This window comes from Toxoplasma gondii, chromosome XII (genome assembly GCF_000006565.2).
Source record: "Toxoplasma gondii ME49 chromosome XII, whole genome shotgun sequence".
NCBI lineage: Eukaryota > Apicomplexa > Conoidasida > Eucoccidiorida > Sarcocystidae > Toxoplasma > Toxoplasma gondii.
The window spans coordinates 5,374,267-5,391,850 of record NC_031480.1 but is presented as its reverse complement, the minus strand read 5'-3'; the positions used below and the strand labels follow the sequence as shown (position 1 = coordinate 5,391,850).

Sequence of the window (17,584 nt, the reverse complement as noted above, 5' to 3'; positions counted from 1 at the left end):
GGTTAATCTGACTTCTTCCACCTTGTCAAACCGGGCTCTCGACCTACCAGCGAGTTTCTTGGTAACCAATCGCAGGAGAGGGACTAACCTAGCCGTACCGGATTGGCGCAGAAAAGAGAGCGTTTACAAATGGGCGTGCAAATCGTCTCTTCTTTCTAGTCGTTTGTCAATCCAGCGAAATTGCTTGTGCGTACTGGTAGCTTCAACGACGATTCCGGGGGAACCAACCTGATCGTCGACTTCGTTCGTACGATATGAATAGATTGCTGTCATACAAATGACCATAGGAGATGCGAAACGCCCTAATCGGTAATGCATTGATACAGTCTTCGTACAAACAATCCACTAGTTACTGACAGACAGTTACGAGCTAGAAGCTACCGTTCATGTACCATATATTATAAATTGCGGTGTTACGAGCACAGAAAATACTACGCAGCTTAATTTGTAGTGCAAGAGAGGCGTACACGGTGCCATTTGAGAGCTCTGTTAGGGAGCGTTGGACACGCTAGCCACCTTGGTTCCGAATTCACCGAAAGAGTTAGACGATGCGAGTTCGTAGCCCTGTCGAAGACCCGAGGAAATCGAAGAACCCTACGAGACGGATTCATTGATAGAATTAGTCGATTTAATTTGGACAACTATGTCAGTGATCCTCGGAAGTGCTGCATACCTTCGTTGGTAATACATTGAGGCAATAATCGTACAAGCATGCCGAAACAAGTTAACCAGGTGATGGCGCAAAGTCGCTGAGGACGAGAGCCTTACTCACACATTTGTCTCCTGCTGCTTCGGCATTGCGGGTGAAGTTCGCCAATTTGCAGTGTCGTACTGCCCTGCATAGCTGTGCCAAAACTGTGGGCTAGTGAGACAAGATGGGGTGCTACTAAACAGAATGAGAAAAAGTTAGGTTAACTTATCAGCCGTATTTGCTCTTGGCATCGCATCGACAGCAAAGAGAACTAGACATGAGAGGTACGGCTGCAAAAGCAAAAACCAACTTTGTGATAAGTTGGTGTTTCTTCACTAGGTCTATTACCAAGAGACGCGTCACGTCCGGCTGCAGGGAGGGCACTGGGTTCGCAGTGACAATACTCTAACAGCCTGTCACTCTTTCGCACATAGGACGATAAAATGACTCTTTAAATGGTGTTTCTTCATTCTTAACCACACACAATGTGAATGAAGCGCGGCGTCTGACAGAACGCGACGATTTGTGTAGCAGAGACACGTCACATTTTCCCAAGTCGAAATTGTGAACGTCTCGTGCTTCGCCTAGGTAAGTATCACACTGCGACGAGATGTGCGATTTACGGAGGCTCGGTTCAAAACGCCAACCGAGACGAATGCCCTTCCTTGTCTGTTATCAACTGTGCGATTTACGGAGGCTTGGCTCAAAACGCCAACCGAGACGAATGCCCTCCCTTGTCTGTTATCAGTATTATACGCCAGATTTGAACGTTGTGGCAAAAGCCTGAAAGATCCTCTTCATTCGCGCGAAAGGTCAGTAACACGAATCCCAGCTCAAAAACACGAAGAGTGGATCAGTGAACCGGAAAATTAACGGTGCCTGTTAACGGAGTTCAAAAAGCAGCGGCACAGGTGGAACCGCCACATATCGGACCTGAACCTGTCAGTGTACCACAAGAGTTCGAGCGCAAAAGAAGTCCATACAAGTAATATTTCGCAACCGTTCCGACCGTCCTGTGAAAAAGAACATCCTGCTTTCGCAAGGCACATGGCTAGGTCGTCAGGGTCTGTCAAAAAAGCTTCCCACACAAGACATTTTAAACTTTTTTGCGTGAAGCCAGACCGTGGAGCGTAGATGCGTTTTCTACACAGCTATGCACCGTAAACTGTCGGAACCCAGTGTAAGTGCGCATTAAGATTAGCGGTATTCAGCGTATTTTCGAAAAACCAGCGTGTCTATTCAAGCTGCACAATTGTCATCGTATTCACTTTGGTAGTGCCTTTCATCCCTGCCGCAGCCAGAAAAATGGACGAGCCATCGTCTAGTCGCGTAAAACCCTGACGAAACAACACATCAGAAATCGCAGTTGTTGGAACAATATGTCAGAATCGTGTCGCTTCCGCACCATACCGGCGAACAGGGACTCCCGACTGTTTTCAGTGGTCGTTCTGCGTGGGAAAAGAGGTGTTTTCAATATCACAACGGAAATGTGCATCGGCAGCAAACTGGCTGTGTTATAGCGACCTGTTTCACGCATCTTGAAGGGCAATTCAGAGTGCTTCTCATAATCCACGATTCAGTTTCCCAGCTACATTTCTGAACGCCATTTAAGCGCGTAGATCGACGAACCTGTACACAAAATTCTCAAAGTCGACAACACCCTTCCTGTTCGGATCACACTCGAACTGCAGAAACATGTCGACTTCCTCTTCGGTGAGTTTGATGCCCATTCCTGCAAATTCACCAAACCATTCACAACGCGCCTACACCAAGCATTCCGTCTGGAAGGCAGCATGCTGTATGCGCAGCAATGTCCCAATCGTTGTCAGGGGGCTTGCGCGTTAGAAGCCCACAGAAAACGAACATGCTCACAAAAAATGTTTGTTCCGTAAATCTTCTACTTGCCCGCTATGAGGTGGATTCCCGTCCAGTTGCTCTGAGCCTTGCACTGTGATTCTACAGAATTTAGTGCAATGTTGAACTCCGTCTCTCACGAACTGCCGGCATCCGCAAGCCAGTGCGGCGCTGGCACAGGCTTGAAACGTACCAAGTTTCAAAAGGTGTTCCCGGAGTATTGCCGTTGACACAGTTTTCGAACCCTTTGGGCAGATTTGTCTGAGAGCCTGCACCAGACCCCGCTCGATCGCGACGTCGTTGTACACGACTGACGCTACAGTCATGAAGTCTTCAAAAGAGAAATCCCCTCTTTCTCGATTCTCTGAGTTGGACAGCAAGCACACGGACCACACAATCCTGCGGCATTCAGGAATACGAAGGCGATTCGCTGGCGATATCGCACGCACCCGGTCTGAACATTAAGGAAGCCAAGTATCATTCAACAACACCACGCGTAGAAAGCGTTCACCCAGTCATTCAACATATGCTGGGCCGACAATAATTCGCGGAAGAAAGTCGCCGGGGTTTTCCACTGGGAAGAACGATCCGCGACACTGCCACACAGTTCCATGAGATCGATGTCCTGTTAGTGAAGTTGGTACAGCAACAGGGAAGAGGAACGAAAACCAAGTGAAGACTTGGATGTGCTCACCAGCAGTGATGGCAAGTAGATCTCTTCTGGAAATGTTCACGCCGATGGACTTGAGCAAAAAAACAAACCGGTTCAGACTCAGGTAGCCTGTCTTCTTGGTGTCGAATTCGTCAAAGGCGCCCTTCAGCTCGGCGCGCTGTGCACATCAAGCACACACACAGACGAGCGAACCGCTTTTATGACTGCCGGAACTCGGTCCTTATGAAGTAGGCCGCGAAGTTGAATACTTGTAAGCATAAGCATACAGCCTTTGTACATCGGGACAGAAAGGCACGTTTTCCTCTCCTTGCTACTGATTCAGTCTACTAAGTTATACAGAGTGTTTTCACAGATATAAAAAACTTTTTCTGCGGGGGAAAATCCTGTCACGCCACACTATGCGTATAATGCAACCACTACCACGGATGCACTGCCGATACCACCCAAAGGTCACCGCGGTCTGTAGGCGCTTCCGCGGGCTAAATAGCCTGTTAAGAAACACAACTTCCTCTTTAGAAGCGGGGAATTTTCTCTTTTGTTTGATGGCAAACGAGGAAAGTCCGTGTCACCTCCACTACACTAGATGGCAGCTTGCGTGTTCGTACCCGTTGTCGCGAAAGATTGAAGGGGGTGGTAAACATTATGGCGACATCAAGACGACAGCGAAAGAACGTTAGACTTTTTTGCGGCAGTGCTGCGGCACTGGCACGCGAACAAAAAGACACTGTTCTTATTCTACTCAGAACATGCAGTCGAGTTAGACGTGCAAGCCAAGGACCTTGAAAGCGGCTCAGCCTCGACAGCAGCGCCCGGTGGCAACAGGAACTCACAGACAGACGCGAAGGAAGAAAGAATGGAGATAGCCCACAACATATGTTGTGTCTACATAAAACCGCAAGTTTTGTGCACGTTTGTAGTCCAGAAAAAAGTTGAAAAGGACTCTGTGAAACTGGGGGGCAACGTTCCTCATGTCTTGCTTAACCCGCGAAAGAAGCATGCAGGGGGCTGACGCATCCGCTTTCTTCGCAGCACGGCTACCAGCTCCTCAAACTTTAAACGTTTCTGTTGAGCTGGTGCACTTTGTAGCATGGCTTTGTTTCTTTTTTTCTCATTGCAATGCGACGTTTTCAGCGGATGTGGACTTCTCTCGTTTTCATCGGCACGGTATGAACGTGAGACTGGCGGTCGTCATTGCCGTAGCAGAAAACCGCAAGCGCGTGTACATTCAAGATCACCATCGATTGTGCGTCAGACGAGGGTTCCAAATAATCACCCATACACTGACTACATTTCTAGTGATAAACTGTTGAAGAATTAACATTCGGATATTCAAAGCGCACAGAGCCGACAGGAAATACTGCCCGGGCATCTAGGCACTAAATCAGTTGGTAGGGCACTCGCTACACGTAAATGTGCATACGGCTCTGAACTCGACTCAGAAAACATTCGAGTTGTAAAACAGATGTGCTCCGCAAGTCGGGAAGCTCTGAATAAAAGAAGTACGTGGTAGGTCACCTTGCAACCAAGCTCTTTATTTCCCGCGTTAATAACTTGTGCCGCACTTCAGCATTGATACGAGACTTTCAGTCAGCAGTCCTGTTCAAGGCAGTGGGCGTTTTGCACATGTTTTGTTGAGAATGGACTCCTTAATAGACTGTGCAGACACATGCAGATGCCGTCATCCTCTGCTTTGTAGCTGCATTGAATCATGTGGGCTTTTCATCTGAAGTGCAAACGAGGATACGGTCAGTGCCAGCCTGGAACTGGAGTGCCAAATGCCATGTCAGAGCACTCCAGAATATTTGGAGCACTTGCAGGGAACTCCTCTCCAGGGTACGAAGCATCCGCCTCTGCCGTAGTTGGAGACAACAGAAACGGAAGCGGAACCTGTTGGGGAGAATCTGGCAAACGATGGCGAGGCGACAAAGATGTCGCGGCAATAGCGCATATCGCGGAAACGGCGCAATGCACTGCAGTCGGTCGATCCTGGTCACCTCTCCTAGGCGAATCTAGCGGATTGGCGGTTCCTGCACCACGTAGCTTTTTTAGACCAGAAGGACGCGTGAGGCAAGTCAAACTGGTTTCTCCTCTCCGGGACGAGAGAAATGCGGATGCTTCGGCCCCTTCGGACGCGCCTCTTGGAGAAGACACAGCGGAACCTCTTGGAGAAGACACAGCGGAACCTCTTGGAGGAGAATGTGTGACGCTTGTACAGGGGCCGGCTGAACATTGGTCGCTGTGCTTCGACTGTGACGATCCTAAAAAGTAGGAGTCGGTAAACTGTGCACTTTCGGTGCCTTTTTTAAGCTTCGAATACTCGAGTTTACGCCTTTGTCTTTCTTTTGGTGATGTCTTGCGGCAAACTTGCTCCACAATCGGTGGAGTGCCGGCAAACGACGCCTCTGCGCAAGAGGCAGGTGCTGTTGCTGGAGGCGTGGCCATCCGTTCACGTGCGTTCTTCTCTATAAATGAGGATGCAAGAACAGATTTCTGCGCCGCTGGGAATCTGTTAGAGACTCTAGAGACTTTATCGGATGCGGAGTCCGGGAACGTCAGGCTCTTTCCGTAGCAGCCTGTGAAATCGATGGGGGAACGGGGCGAATTTAAGGTAGATGAGATAGGGCGCGTTCCGATATTTGTTGCCGGTAATGTTAAGGGCGTCATGCTACATCTTGACTGAGCATTCGAAGAAAGTGGAGATCCGTCTGGGGATAAGCGCTGGTTCACGTCCATGTTGTGACCGTGGATGACTGGAGAAGCCGGCAGGGGAGGCTGTTCAAGACTCGGTGGGACCTCTCCAGAGGAAAGCGACTCATAAGAATCAGGTGTTTCTAACTCCGGAGAGCTTACCACACCTGGAGAGATGCTGCACGAAGAGGGTGACGAAGACTGGACTGTCACTTGTCGCTGAGATACTGCAAAGAGCAAACAACTCGCTAAATTCACGAGTGGACACCAAAGCACAAGAGTTTTAACCATAATTATAGACCCTGGGCAAGCTTTCACATGATTTGCTTGCATCGGCGTTCTCAATGGAGAGAAAAGGGAGCGTTATCTCGCACTAAAGGGTACATGAGTGAAAGCGCCAGAAACGTTTGCAGTCCCCTACGCACAAGCGCTTGAATTGTGTAGGCGTGTTGACTCTGTGAAACGAGTCTCGTGGCCTGTTTTCGAACCACACGACTGCATGCACAAGACGCAAAAGTGGGAACTGAATTGGAACGGGTTGATTTCGCCAACCACATTGAACGATGTTGGCGTTTCATCGACTTACCAAGAAACGGCACAGACTGGAACTCGTTAGTAGCATGTACTCTGGGACAGCCTGCTCTAGAAAGTAGGTACCTGCGCTTTCGTCCAATCGAATAAAACTTACGCGCATTCTCTGGGTGGTCGGGTCGCGCAAATTCCTGAAGCCACTCTGGCTTTCCTTCCTGGGGCCGTTTACCCACGATAACCTCGCCAGGTGACAGGAGGCCAGAAAGAGTTTCTGAATCCTTCGCCGGTGTAAGACGTCCATCAGACAGCAGCAGAACCTGACCTCCGCCGCTGAAGGATCCTCCGAACCTGTTTCGAGTGCCAGCAACGACGTTTGCCCTTTGCTGGACGTGGTTGTCACTTTGTAGCTCGTCCTCAGTCGCTTCAGGTTTGTTTTTCTTTCTAAACCGTCCAGTAGGAAACAGACCACCTGCTTGATTGGTTGTCGATCGGGACCCCGACGGCCCCCACTTCACTTGACTGGACATCTGGTGACCTACCCAGCCATTAAGTTTGGCGTTCGTCTGTGGGTTGGGCGGGAAGGCGGTCTCGGTGTACCCGCGCACAGGGCAAGACACGTTTTGTGAGCTGTTGGCCTCCATACTGTGCGAGAAACAAGCGAGGATACGGCCTCGATGGCTGCGATCTTCAACCACCTCGCCGGAGCTTACGCTCCCCAAAGACACCTCTGAAACAGACGACCTTTCTGTCTGACATGACTCTGACAGCCGACAAGTTTTGTCAGCACGAGCGCTCTGTTTCTGTTTTTTACACGTCTCCAAGTTAGTAATGTTGATGGGACTTGCCCCACGGTCGGTACGCATGACTGGTGATATTGGTATGTTGCCTTCGAAACGGCTATGTGATATGGATTGAGTTGCTGGGCTTCCCGGGCTCTCGAAAGCCTGCCTTTCTTCTACTTTGCACGGAAGGTCTTTCCCAGACAAACTGGCGCTCGTCTCAGCATCTCGCGAACTCGAACGAATGTGGACAACCTCCAGGCTAGTCTGAATGGAGCGAGGAGACGAAATGGAACCAGAGGTCGTCGGCCCTACCGATCGATCCACTGCCTGGCGCTGGCACCCCGGAGACGACTCGGAATTTAAATCCATCTCAGCGGCTACTTGAACACTAACGGAACTTCGGAGATATCTTAGATCCATAAACTGCGTACTCCCCGTGAGAAGCTGTTCCGGTGAAGCATTTCGGCAGAACCGTAGAGTCCCTGTTCCTGCGCCTAACGGACTCGTGCCAGCCTCTCGCAACTGGACTGAAGGGCAGAAGAGCGAGCAGGGCTCCCCACATTCCGAAAACGCTTCGCCTTCTGACGGAAGTTTGCGAGAAAGGTTTTCGAGTGGAGAAATGCGCGAAACACGTTGTCCACGTGTGCTGTTAAGCGATTCACTGGGCTGCTGTCTACTAGTTTCCGACTTCACTTCCCGTTCCCCGCCCTCACTATTTCTGCTTCTTCTGCACAAGTGTACTTGATAGTCTGCAGTACATTCTGCAAATCCCCGCTGCCGCGCTGTATGCACGGGACTGAACTGCACAGGACTGATGGCGCGTTCCTTTCTAAACGGGGGCAAAGTGTTCATGGGGCTGCAGGAACGCTCAATTGAGTGCAAATGGTGAGGGCTGGTGGCAATGCCCTGCAAGCAGGATAGTGTCGTGGAAGCGTACGGAGGTCTTACTGCATGTGCGGGAGCATCGAAATCTCCTCTGTGTCCCGACACAACGTGAAGTGGCAATTGCAGATTAAGACTTGGCTGTGGGTCGTCGCCGTCTTCAGGCGAGTCCACAACTGCTATCGCCTCAGTCTGGCAAATGCTTCCCTCCCGTGGAACGTCAACTGACTGCTTTGTGACATCTACAGGAACGACGAAGTGAGTAGAGTCTTTATCTGGACTCTCTGGGACACCTCCCGCACCAAGGGCCTCTGAACGCTTTCCTGGATCCGGCGATAACTCCTGGTCATCCGTTCGTGGTTGTGAAACAACGCCCATCGGATCAAGCGAACGCGACTCGCCAGACTCGAGACCTTCACCCTGAACTCGATCTCCTAGGATCGTATTGTTACACACTGTCTGCTCCACGTCTCCTCCTGGTAAGCAGTGTACATACAGAACGTCTGGCTCGCTCCCTGGCGCGTCGATTAATTCGCAGTCCCGCTCCGGAAGCGACGTCGTTTCCAGACAGTCTTTCTGACCGGGGGAACTTTCCGCTTCGCATTCGTTTTTGGTGTCTGCCTTTTTTTCAACACTGAGCAGCTTCGGACGTTGTTCGTGCTCTTCAGCCAGTTGGTGGGGGCAGGAGCATGCTCCAGCTTCACCTCCCGAAGGCAGCACCTGCGTTTGCAGCCAGAGACCGAGAGCTTCTTTGATCGATTCTGTGGCTGTGAGCGACGGCAACTCACGGGCACCGCTGACTCTCGAAGAATTGTTCCCTCGTGAAGGGGGGGTCACCGAATGTGATTCATACACCTGGACGAAGGAGCAACACCATACAATTGAAATGAGGTATTTCCACTCGAATGCTTACTTCTGCTCTGTGCTATGACCTCCGTCGTCGATGAGGCAGCCCGTCTGTCTTTGGTCGCGTGACAGCTCTATTTACAGCATCCCACCTTGTTTGCCTTTTGATACACGTTCTCCGGCTCCAGAAACGCAGTGACATCCCAACTAAGATCATTTGATCGACTTCGTGGGAGTTCCCAAGACAGATCGTGGCAGGCGTATCAGGAAGGAAACAGCAAGCCACAGCCATGTGATGCCTACCTCTCTTTCAGCTGTTCGTGTCTGCACGGCCATTTCATGGCGAACTACAAGAGACTTCCAGGGCGTCCACAGCCGTTCGCCAATGGCACAGTGAGGTCCCCATGGGAGGCAGCCGGGGTGGCCAGGTGCACCTGCCCAAAGCGCTCGAGATTCCCATCCCCCCTGCCAGAAGTCGGCCGTTCTCGACGTCAGTCTGTTGAATTGTCTCTCGGACTCTCCCCGGTGTTCTAGACAGCTGCCTGAGTGGAGGCGCTTAGAGACTTGACTCCGGAAGCACCTGGAGGTGCCACACATGCGCCGCTTCCTCAAGTGAGGACAATTGGACGAGAGCGATCCAGCGCAGCGTTCGTGTGAATTCTGGCGGAGCGAACAGTCGAGGGATGTTGTGGAGGAAACAAATGACGATAGAGGGGTCGAGGAAGCTGATGACAGAGTAAGTGAAGTGGTGGACGCGTCGGAGTCGTCTTGCAGCTCCGTCACAGGATCGTCGTCTGCATCGCAAAGATGCCGCGCTGTAGGTGTCGTGTCATCATGTAAACCCGAAGCTACAGGGCTGACCCCGCGTTCGACCCGTAATACTTTCAGCGGGGAAGTCCCCTGCTGCAGTTGTCTTGCGCATGCAGTCACCCTTGGATACTCTGCATTTGGGCGGTGTGTCGTACCGGGGAATGCGTTTGAGGGTGTAATACCGCGAGGCTTCTGGTATTTCGGGGGGGGGCCAATGACTGGTCCACGAACCCGCTTCACTGACATCGCAGTTCCAGGAGTTGCTAGGCGCGAAGGGTCACAGGCCTCACAGCGCCGACATTTTCGATTCGTCCCGCTCCTGGTGCAGCTTCCACTTCTTTCGTTTCGGGGTTTTGCGGACGTAAGAGGGGCAGTGTCTAAACAGTTGCTCGACCTCAACGGATTACAGGGACCATGCCCCGCCTCACCCGCTCTCGCCTGACACTGTTTGCAGTTGTGGGATCGGAGGGAGCCCGCTGATGAGGCGCGGTTCCTCGGCATTGCCTGAAAAGGCCAAGAGTCGCTGTCGGAAAACACCACAGTGCATGCACGTTGCCGGCGTGTAGTCCCTAGTGGAGAGCCAGAGCCAACGCGTTGGGAACCTAACAGTCTCTCCAGAGATCGTCCAGAAGGCCGCGACGCCCGTCTCAGAATACTTGAGGCGGGAGACAGAGAGGTGAGGCTTTTTTCCTCCAACAACCGCTGCTTCCCTGTCCCATGCCACGGGCAGCGTCCTGTCGAGGTCGAGACTCGCCCACGCGAAGACTCTGGCGCTAGCTTTCTGCCCCGCGAAATACTCTCATCTAGAGCTTTCTGTCGAGTCTCGGGAACGTTGTGGCGCTCGGCTGTGTAGGCCACCTCAGCCTGGTGAGGACAAGGCAGGTCTAGACTCCCGGGAGAGAGGCGCGACAAGTACGATGGCTTGACTCTTGTAGACGCCTCGAGAAATACAGGAGGTGGGCCTTTGTGAGGCACTAATGAGGCAGCAAGTAGTGGACAGTTCCCAAGAGGAACCGCTCTAGGAAAGTCACCATCGTTGCGTTTTAAGAGAAAGAAATCAAGGAGTCTCTCCATGTGACACACCTCGTTTTCACCACGGTGAACTAGACTTGGAGAGACCAGCAATTCCTGGGATGATACCACCTGAGACGCGGCCGGTATCCTAGATTTGTTCTGACCTGAGGGCGAGCGCCCCCTTTGAGTTGCTAAGCTCGCTCTTCTGACAACTGCAGTTTTTACAGAAGGGCGTGGAATGCGAGATGGAGCCTCCCCGGCGGTCTTCCTCAATCTGGCTGGGATTGAAATGCTAGAAAGGCCGGCGCGAACGGTAGTAGGCCGCTGGGGAAGAGCGGCCTTCAGGTGCCTTTCTCGGTTCTGTGTGTCCCCGGCATTTCTCGCGCCACTCGCAAATCCAGGCAGGGCACTTTGGCACATTTGTCTATTTTCTTCTCGAACATTGGCACCGCAAATGGGAAGATTCGTCGTCTCAGAGATGGGACGAAAGAGCACCGGAGCGTCCTGGCGCGAGGGACCGGAGTCCCCAAGAAGAGCCTTTGGGCTCGCGTGGCCCGTAGAACATGAAGCCGCGGGATCGAACACATTCACTGCAGTCAGGCACGTGAGCACGCTGTTCAGATCTTGCAGAATTGTTCTTGCCTGAGGCGGTGCATAGTCGTTTTTGAAACTTGAAGAATCCTTGAGGACCAAAGGCCTCCCGCCATCACGGTCGCATCTCGACTCAACAGCTCGATTCGTTTTTCGATGAACTTTCTGCGGAACGACTCGCAATTCCACTCTCCGGGGGAGATAACTCACACTCCCCAATGTTCTATCAGCGTCTTTGTCAGGCCGAGGCTCTTTGGACGCCGGAAAATCCGGGTGTCGAGACGGCGACAACCGTCGAGAAGCGGGAGACGGAGGTCGGCCAGCATCCCTGCTCCGCTGAGCTGCGAGATGCGAGGAACCGCAAACAGCGTTCGTCGAAGTCTTCAGATTCTCGAGATTCTTGTCAGGATACTGGAGGGCGCATGCTTCCAGTGGACTGTCCACAAGTGCCTGTTTGGTGGCTGCTATTTCTGTTTGGAAACTTCGAGAGGAGGGCGACAAGCCAAGCTCAGCCGCGAGCGTGGCAACGTTCTCACGGTGAATAAGATGCTCAGTGAGTGCCTCAAAGTCTCGGCGAATTTTCTGCGAGGAACAGTAAGGTCCAACTTGGCTGGTCTAAGACTATCGTTTAATAACAAGGGAGAAGTGAACTGATGTGGAGGTCTTGATACACGCTGCCCAGTCGAACTATGTACAGATGCACGAGATGGACGATTGACTGTCCACAGAAATATGCGTGCGCCGACTCTGGTGTATGTACAGCAATGAACCTATGTGCCTCCTACATCGCGCACTTCTTCACATGCTCGCAAACCGCAGCAGAACCTAGGAATATGAATCCCATGACCCCCAAAAGCTACGTTTTCCCTCTTAATGCTTTCTGCGATAGAGTCAGGCGGATACGTCGTGAAGTCGCCGTGGCCGTACTCTGTTCTGAATGTGGTAGTGGTTCGGTTGGACAGTACTCTCCATTAGGTCCTTGGTTGATGGCTCCCAACCCTCCACAGAAAAGGGTACGAAATTTACACAAAGCGACGTTCTCCTTCTGTGCGAACCTGCATTTCACAGTTCAGTTCCTTGACTGTGGAGTTCGATGCCGCAACGACACCCGCCAGCTGTTTTTCGGCCTCGGAGACGATTGCCTGCGTCTCCGCTGAGTTGCTAGGTTCTGTGATAGAATCTGTTACCCATCGGTTCAGGCCTGTTCGTGATGCAAGCGATCTTTTGCTCGCCAGAGAACTACCGGACGCTCCAAAAAGATATTTCTCAAGAAGCACAGAAGTTGTGTTGGCCGCGGCCGTGGCAGCCGCGTTCGTCAAGGGGTGAGCGTAGAGAAGATGCTGAATTGCGTAAAAGAGGACACAAAGCTGGGTTCCCTCACAATGTTCTAACATACATCCTTTTGAAACGACTTAAGCTAGACACCGTGCGAACACGGGCAACACCTCTTCTGCGTGTGTCTGGATCGCGAAATAAGGGCCTCTAAGTACGGGTGTCATTCCGTAGATGAGAGATGTGAATGAAGGCACCCAAGCCATCTGGGGCGAAACAGATGCAGCTCAGTCTCTTACCTTTTCAAGACTCCTCATATCTTCCTCCAACTTCATCTCATGTTCAGTTTTCCGGGAAAGGGCCTGCTGCTGTGTCGCCTGATATACACAGACGCCATGTGAAGGTAGTGTCGAAATGAATCTCAGCAGAATTTCGACAGCGGGTTTGCGACCCCACGCGTTTTCTCTGAAGTAGATCCCACGACTAGACAATTGATTTAGACCTTCAGTGTCTCTGTCTACCAGGGCCAAGCTCCAGGTGTACGCACAAGGCGGCTTCCTACCCCCAAATCGAAAACCAAACTATGGCACCTGCACCTTCTATGCGACGGAATAGATGTGGGCAACCGCATTCGTCCCCGTAATTCGCCTCATCTGTAACTGTGTTGGCACTAGTTTTGCATTACATGGCGGTCGCGACTGGACTCTAGTGAAAATGTCCCGTTCTTCTCCACCGAACGCCTCTACATTTTTGCGTTTCTCTCTGCTACAATAACTATACCCGTATTCTTGCCGGTTTCCGCCGCTGCTCTTTGCTGATATGGGCTCTGGCCGTCGTTGCCAAATACGGTTTCGACATATTTCGTTTCATGCTTGGACACCACACTTCAGCGAGTCTTATTGAGCCCGATTTTTGCGCCTTGTACCTTCAAGTTCCGAATGTCCTCTGCGAGTGAATTCACTGTGGCGACAAGCGAAGCAGGCAGATTGTGAGGCAGCACCGAAGAAGTGCTTTGATTTTCAATTCCCGTTTCTGGTGTCGCCGACATTCGCTCGCCGCCCTGAAGTAGAATGCAGTCAAAAGTTCTATGTGGAGGAAAGAGTGCTTCTTCTTCCCTTCCGTTTGTTTTTCGCATGCATGGAACGTGATCTGAGACTGTAAACGTCGGTTGAGAAGCCGGTGATTGTGAAAATATAGTATTAGAAGGAAAACTGTGTTTAAACGTAGCTTAGGTGGAAACAGGATGTACGTTATATTTGTAAGAGGCGTAGTACTAAACATCTTTTCAATAGCTCTATGATTTCAGAATGTCAAAGAAAGCTGCTGACTGAAGCATCCACAGCAGTACCTCTTAGTATTGAAGCAAAAGAGACAATTGAGAGAGTTTTGAAGAAGAAAACTCATCAAAGATGGAGACACTCGGAGAAGCGCTGCTTACGTTTGCTTCTTTGACACAAACAATGTGTTGGAGCCTAACCTTAGTTCCAATGCTTCGTTGTCAAATTGAATAAAGCGTACGACCCCCATACACTATTGACCCTAAATAGATGTGAATTTGCTTGTAGATTGGTCGGCGTAGCATGCAGATACAAGAACGCAATCTACACCCTCAGTTGGGGGGCTCTGTCGAGTAATACATCCTGAAAACTTTTATCCTTGTAAAGGGATACCTTACACTATGAAGAATGAAGCGATTCTGGCTACTCTCTACAGCAGCGGGCACCAGCTGGTTTTGAGTTGCAGTTTCCAGTCTGTCTTCATGTAGGTCGAGAACGCTCATGCCCGATCGCGGTTGACTCGAGTATATTTTGTTTCCTCCCATAAGTGCGTTTGAGGCCTGTTTATCGAGTGCCGCCAGATTGTCTGCGGAATTATGGAAACAGACGAGAGGGGAGATTTGAAAAGGGGTATGAGGCGAAATGTGGAGGCATTTTCGTGGAGAAAGGCAACGTCCCCAGAAATATCACTCGTTCTGTGAAATATATGGTGACACAATTACTCACGGTGAACAGCCGTCTAACATATAGGTAATTTTCTCATTGTATGGTCGTGGAACCTTTTCGTTAGCACTTAACGAAGGTTTCTCTTCGGTCGCGACAATGTCCAGCACCTGACCCGCCATTTGCTGATGCCTGTCTACATGAGTTTGTGTCACCAAACTGGGGTCAGTGTCGAAACTCACTGTTCTGCATAAAACTGGTTTCTCTGCCGTCGGCATCCTCCCGGTCAGCTGTCGTTTCATGCTTTCCAGTGAAGCCCTCTGTAGACCTGCTGCACACTGGGGCGGCAGTGCTGCTGTTGTTTTCTCTGAGCTTTTCCGGTAGAGCCTGCGTAGGTTTGAATCGTCCCGATTCGCTAGGTACGGGGTGCCATGGGTAGGGAGTCGTGTGACTCTTTTGCCTCCCTGGGCCGTGAAAGGGAACAGGTCTCCGTGTGTCTGTCTCTCGATGCTGGTACGAACCTCCCTTTGCATGTTTCACTTCTTCTACGTCTAACTGCCTGGTCTGGGCGCCTGAAGTTCTAGTGCTACTGTGTGATCTGCCTTTCAGCGGCCGTGCCCACGTGGAGTTCGGCGTTACAGGCCGTCCTCGGATTGTTAAGGCAACACGACGCGTATTTCGGTGATGTCTCGCCCATGGACGTTTGATTTCTTCCAGCGTTTCGCGACCAATTTTTGGTCGCCGTATCTCAACATTTCCGTTCCAGTCCTGTGTTTCCCTTTTCTCAAGGGGCGAAACCGGAGGGTCGGGGGTAACAGTAGCAGGCAACCGCTTCTGGAAAAACTGGCGCCGAAGGCTCGCCTGTTCAGGGTCTATCAGAGATGTGGGAACAAGGACAACTACCTCATCCTCCATCCTGCTGACAGGTCTCTAACCGACGATGAATTACACCAGACAGGTCAAGATGTGGCTCAAACGTTAGTGCATGGGAATTAGAAATGCAATCGCCCGGCATTCAGGAAGCAACAACTGCGACCCTTCGTAGAAAGCAGTCCAACACGGAACAGGAGAAGCACCGCAGACCGAGAGGGAGAAGCAGTGCCGACAGAAGTGAAGAAGGAGCGAGTGCCATGAGCAGAAAGGATCACTGCCTCACCTGCGCATCTCTAGCCGTCAGCCTATGCTTGCAGAAGAGACATTGGTGCAGAAGACACTCCAGAGGGGTTCGCTGTATAGGTAAGTTGCACCTATGGCATCCTTCAGCGAATGAGAAGCGAAGGTGTGTATAAATGTGCAGCCGAAATAGGAAACCGCAGCTGCCCGAGACTAATAGGCAATTCCTTTTGGTGGATGCAAGCACTTGAACCTATTTGTACAGATCATTTCGCATTCACGATTTATATTACCCCTTTGTATTCGTAGTCTTGGCAGTCAGACAGCCCTCATGCGTACATGTACAACACGTACACTCGTGCATTTACATACATACATGTTGAATTCTTGGATGTTTCTACAGTATCATCACATTGTAGAATGTCCATCGACTGAAGAAATACGTAAGTCAACGGAGAAGAATAGCATCCGTTTTCCCGGCGGCCCGCTGCCGGGTCTCGGAGATGGGCCATGACATGGATCTTTATTCAAACCACGCCAGATGAGATTAACACGAAAGAGTTCCCGTCACTGAAATGGAACAAAGGGGAACGGTCCATATGATCGTGTTAGAGAATGCACCACATCGTCGCGTTTTCTTCCGAAGTCGTCCTCCGGTCCGAAGCACATGGATGTGTTCAACTTCCGCGGGAGGTATCAGAGTACAACGAACACAACAGAATTTGAGTGCGTGCCGGGAAAACGTCGAACTTTCAGGCCTGCATGTGCTTTACACAAGCACGCCTCCGCTGGCAAACGCAAACAGCTAAAAAACTCGACTTTTCTTCGGGCAAAAACTCGCCACACAACCAAGTGGTCGAAAAGAGGCCACTGGGGTTGAGTGCGGCCGCTCCACTGGACAGGAAACAGCAAGAAAAGAAGCTCCCCGGCATTCATAATGTATCTCTTGTAGCTACATTATGGACAAAAACAACCGCAGCGGAAGGTTCCTTCGTCTGTCCACAATAGTGCGTCGAACAGCAGGTCCAGCGTCTGTTATTCCACGAAATAACCCGCAGAGTAAACATCTACATCATGTCACAAACTATTCTAGTGCACAGTCTGCTAAAGTGTCTGGAATCACGTTGCAGATCAGCGAGGATCTCGTGTACTTCAGCGATAGTGCGGAAAAAGTAGAGTTTTAGTATTGAGTGTTTGTGTTCGGTTCTGCAGAAAACTTCTTTTTCGACACGGGATGCGCGGACGCCATGGAAGTTTAACACTGTTGTACAGCACAAAGAAAAGCGGACACTAGACTTTGTTCAACTCCTTCCGTCACGATGGATGATTGGCCGCTGTTGGAGCTTAAATTCAATTATGGTGGCGCACAACAAGAGTAGGAGAAAACGGCTTCCCGGTGAGCCGGTCACACGGTGGCGAAACATGAGAACATTGTCCTTCCTGTGCGCTTTTGCAGATAGCATGCGCTGCGCAGTACAGGATTCTTCATGAGCGTGGGAGGAAGCAGGGAATCTGAGAGTCAAACTCAGAAATACGGGACGAGAACCAAGGAAAGATAGGAATACCATTTTATCATGCTTAGCTGGGAGTCCAGCTTCAGTTGTTATCGGATTCGTATTGCGTGCCCCAGTAAGCAAGACAAACAAGCGGATATCTCATCTAACTGTGACCACAACCATGACTCAGTACTTTGAGATGCGGTCTCTACAGGGTGCACCTTGAAGAAAGTGAACACACAAGAGCGTTGCTTCGCTAGTGATTACAGCTTCCGTGTCCTTCCATTTGCAGCTTTAGATCCGCCCGGGCAACCGAGAAATACCATGTCGAAAAAATCGAGTCTTCTTCGCGCATTTGACCACAGGCAAACTCCAAATGGATGGCAATTTCTGCAGACGGT

The 17,584-nt window shown here is 51.0% G+C and overlaps 3 protein-coding genes across 3 annotated transcripts; all 3 read right to left on the bottom strand.

Moving 5' to 3' along the window:
* Nucleotides 1-1,046: 1,046 nt before the first annotated feature.
* TGME49_251440 (troponin c, isotype gamma, putative) lies at nt 1,047-4,152 on the bottom strand. The gene is made up of 5 exons (XM_002367344.2): nt 3,824-4,152; nt 3,240-3,375; nt 2,739-2,909; nt 2,321-2,423; nt 1,047-2,028 (listed from the first exon to the last, which is right to left on the bottom strand). The coding sequence occupies exons 1-5, from the start codon at nt 3,857-3,859 to the stop codon at nt 2,013-2,015; spliced, it is 462 nt and encodes a 153-aa protein (XP_002367385.1). The 5' UTR covers nt 3,860-4,152; the 3' UTR covers nt 1,047-2,012.
* An 812-nt stretch (nt 4,153-4,964) lies between these two features.
* Nucleotides 4,965-7,295, bottom strand: TGME49_251430 (hypothetical protein; the record flags this gene model as incomplete). The annotated part of the gene is made up of 2 exons (XM_002367343.2): nt 6,595-7,295; nt 4,965-6,073 (listed from the first exon to the last, which is right to left on the bottom strand). The coding sequence occupies exons 1-2, from the start codon at nt 7,076-7,078 to the stop codon at nt 4,965-4,967; spliced, it is 1,593 nt and encodes a 530-aa protein (XP_002367384.1). The 5' UTR covers nt 7,079-7,295.
* Nucleotides 7,296-12,384: 5,089 nt separating this feature from the next.
* Nucleotides 12,385-13,682, bottom strand: TGME49_251420 (hypothetical protein; the record flags this gene model as incomplete). The annotated part of the gene is made up of 3 exons (XM_002367342.1): nt 12,385-12,702; nt 12,934-13,011; nt 13,560-13,682. The coding sequence occupies 3 exons, from the start codon at nt 13,680-13,682 to the stop codon at nt 12,385-12,387; spliced, it is 519 nt and encodes a 172-aa protein (XP_002367383.1).
* Between the last annotated feature and the right edge of the window lie 3,902 nt (nt 13,683-17,584).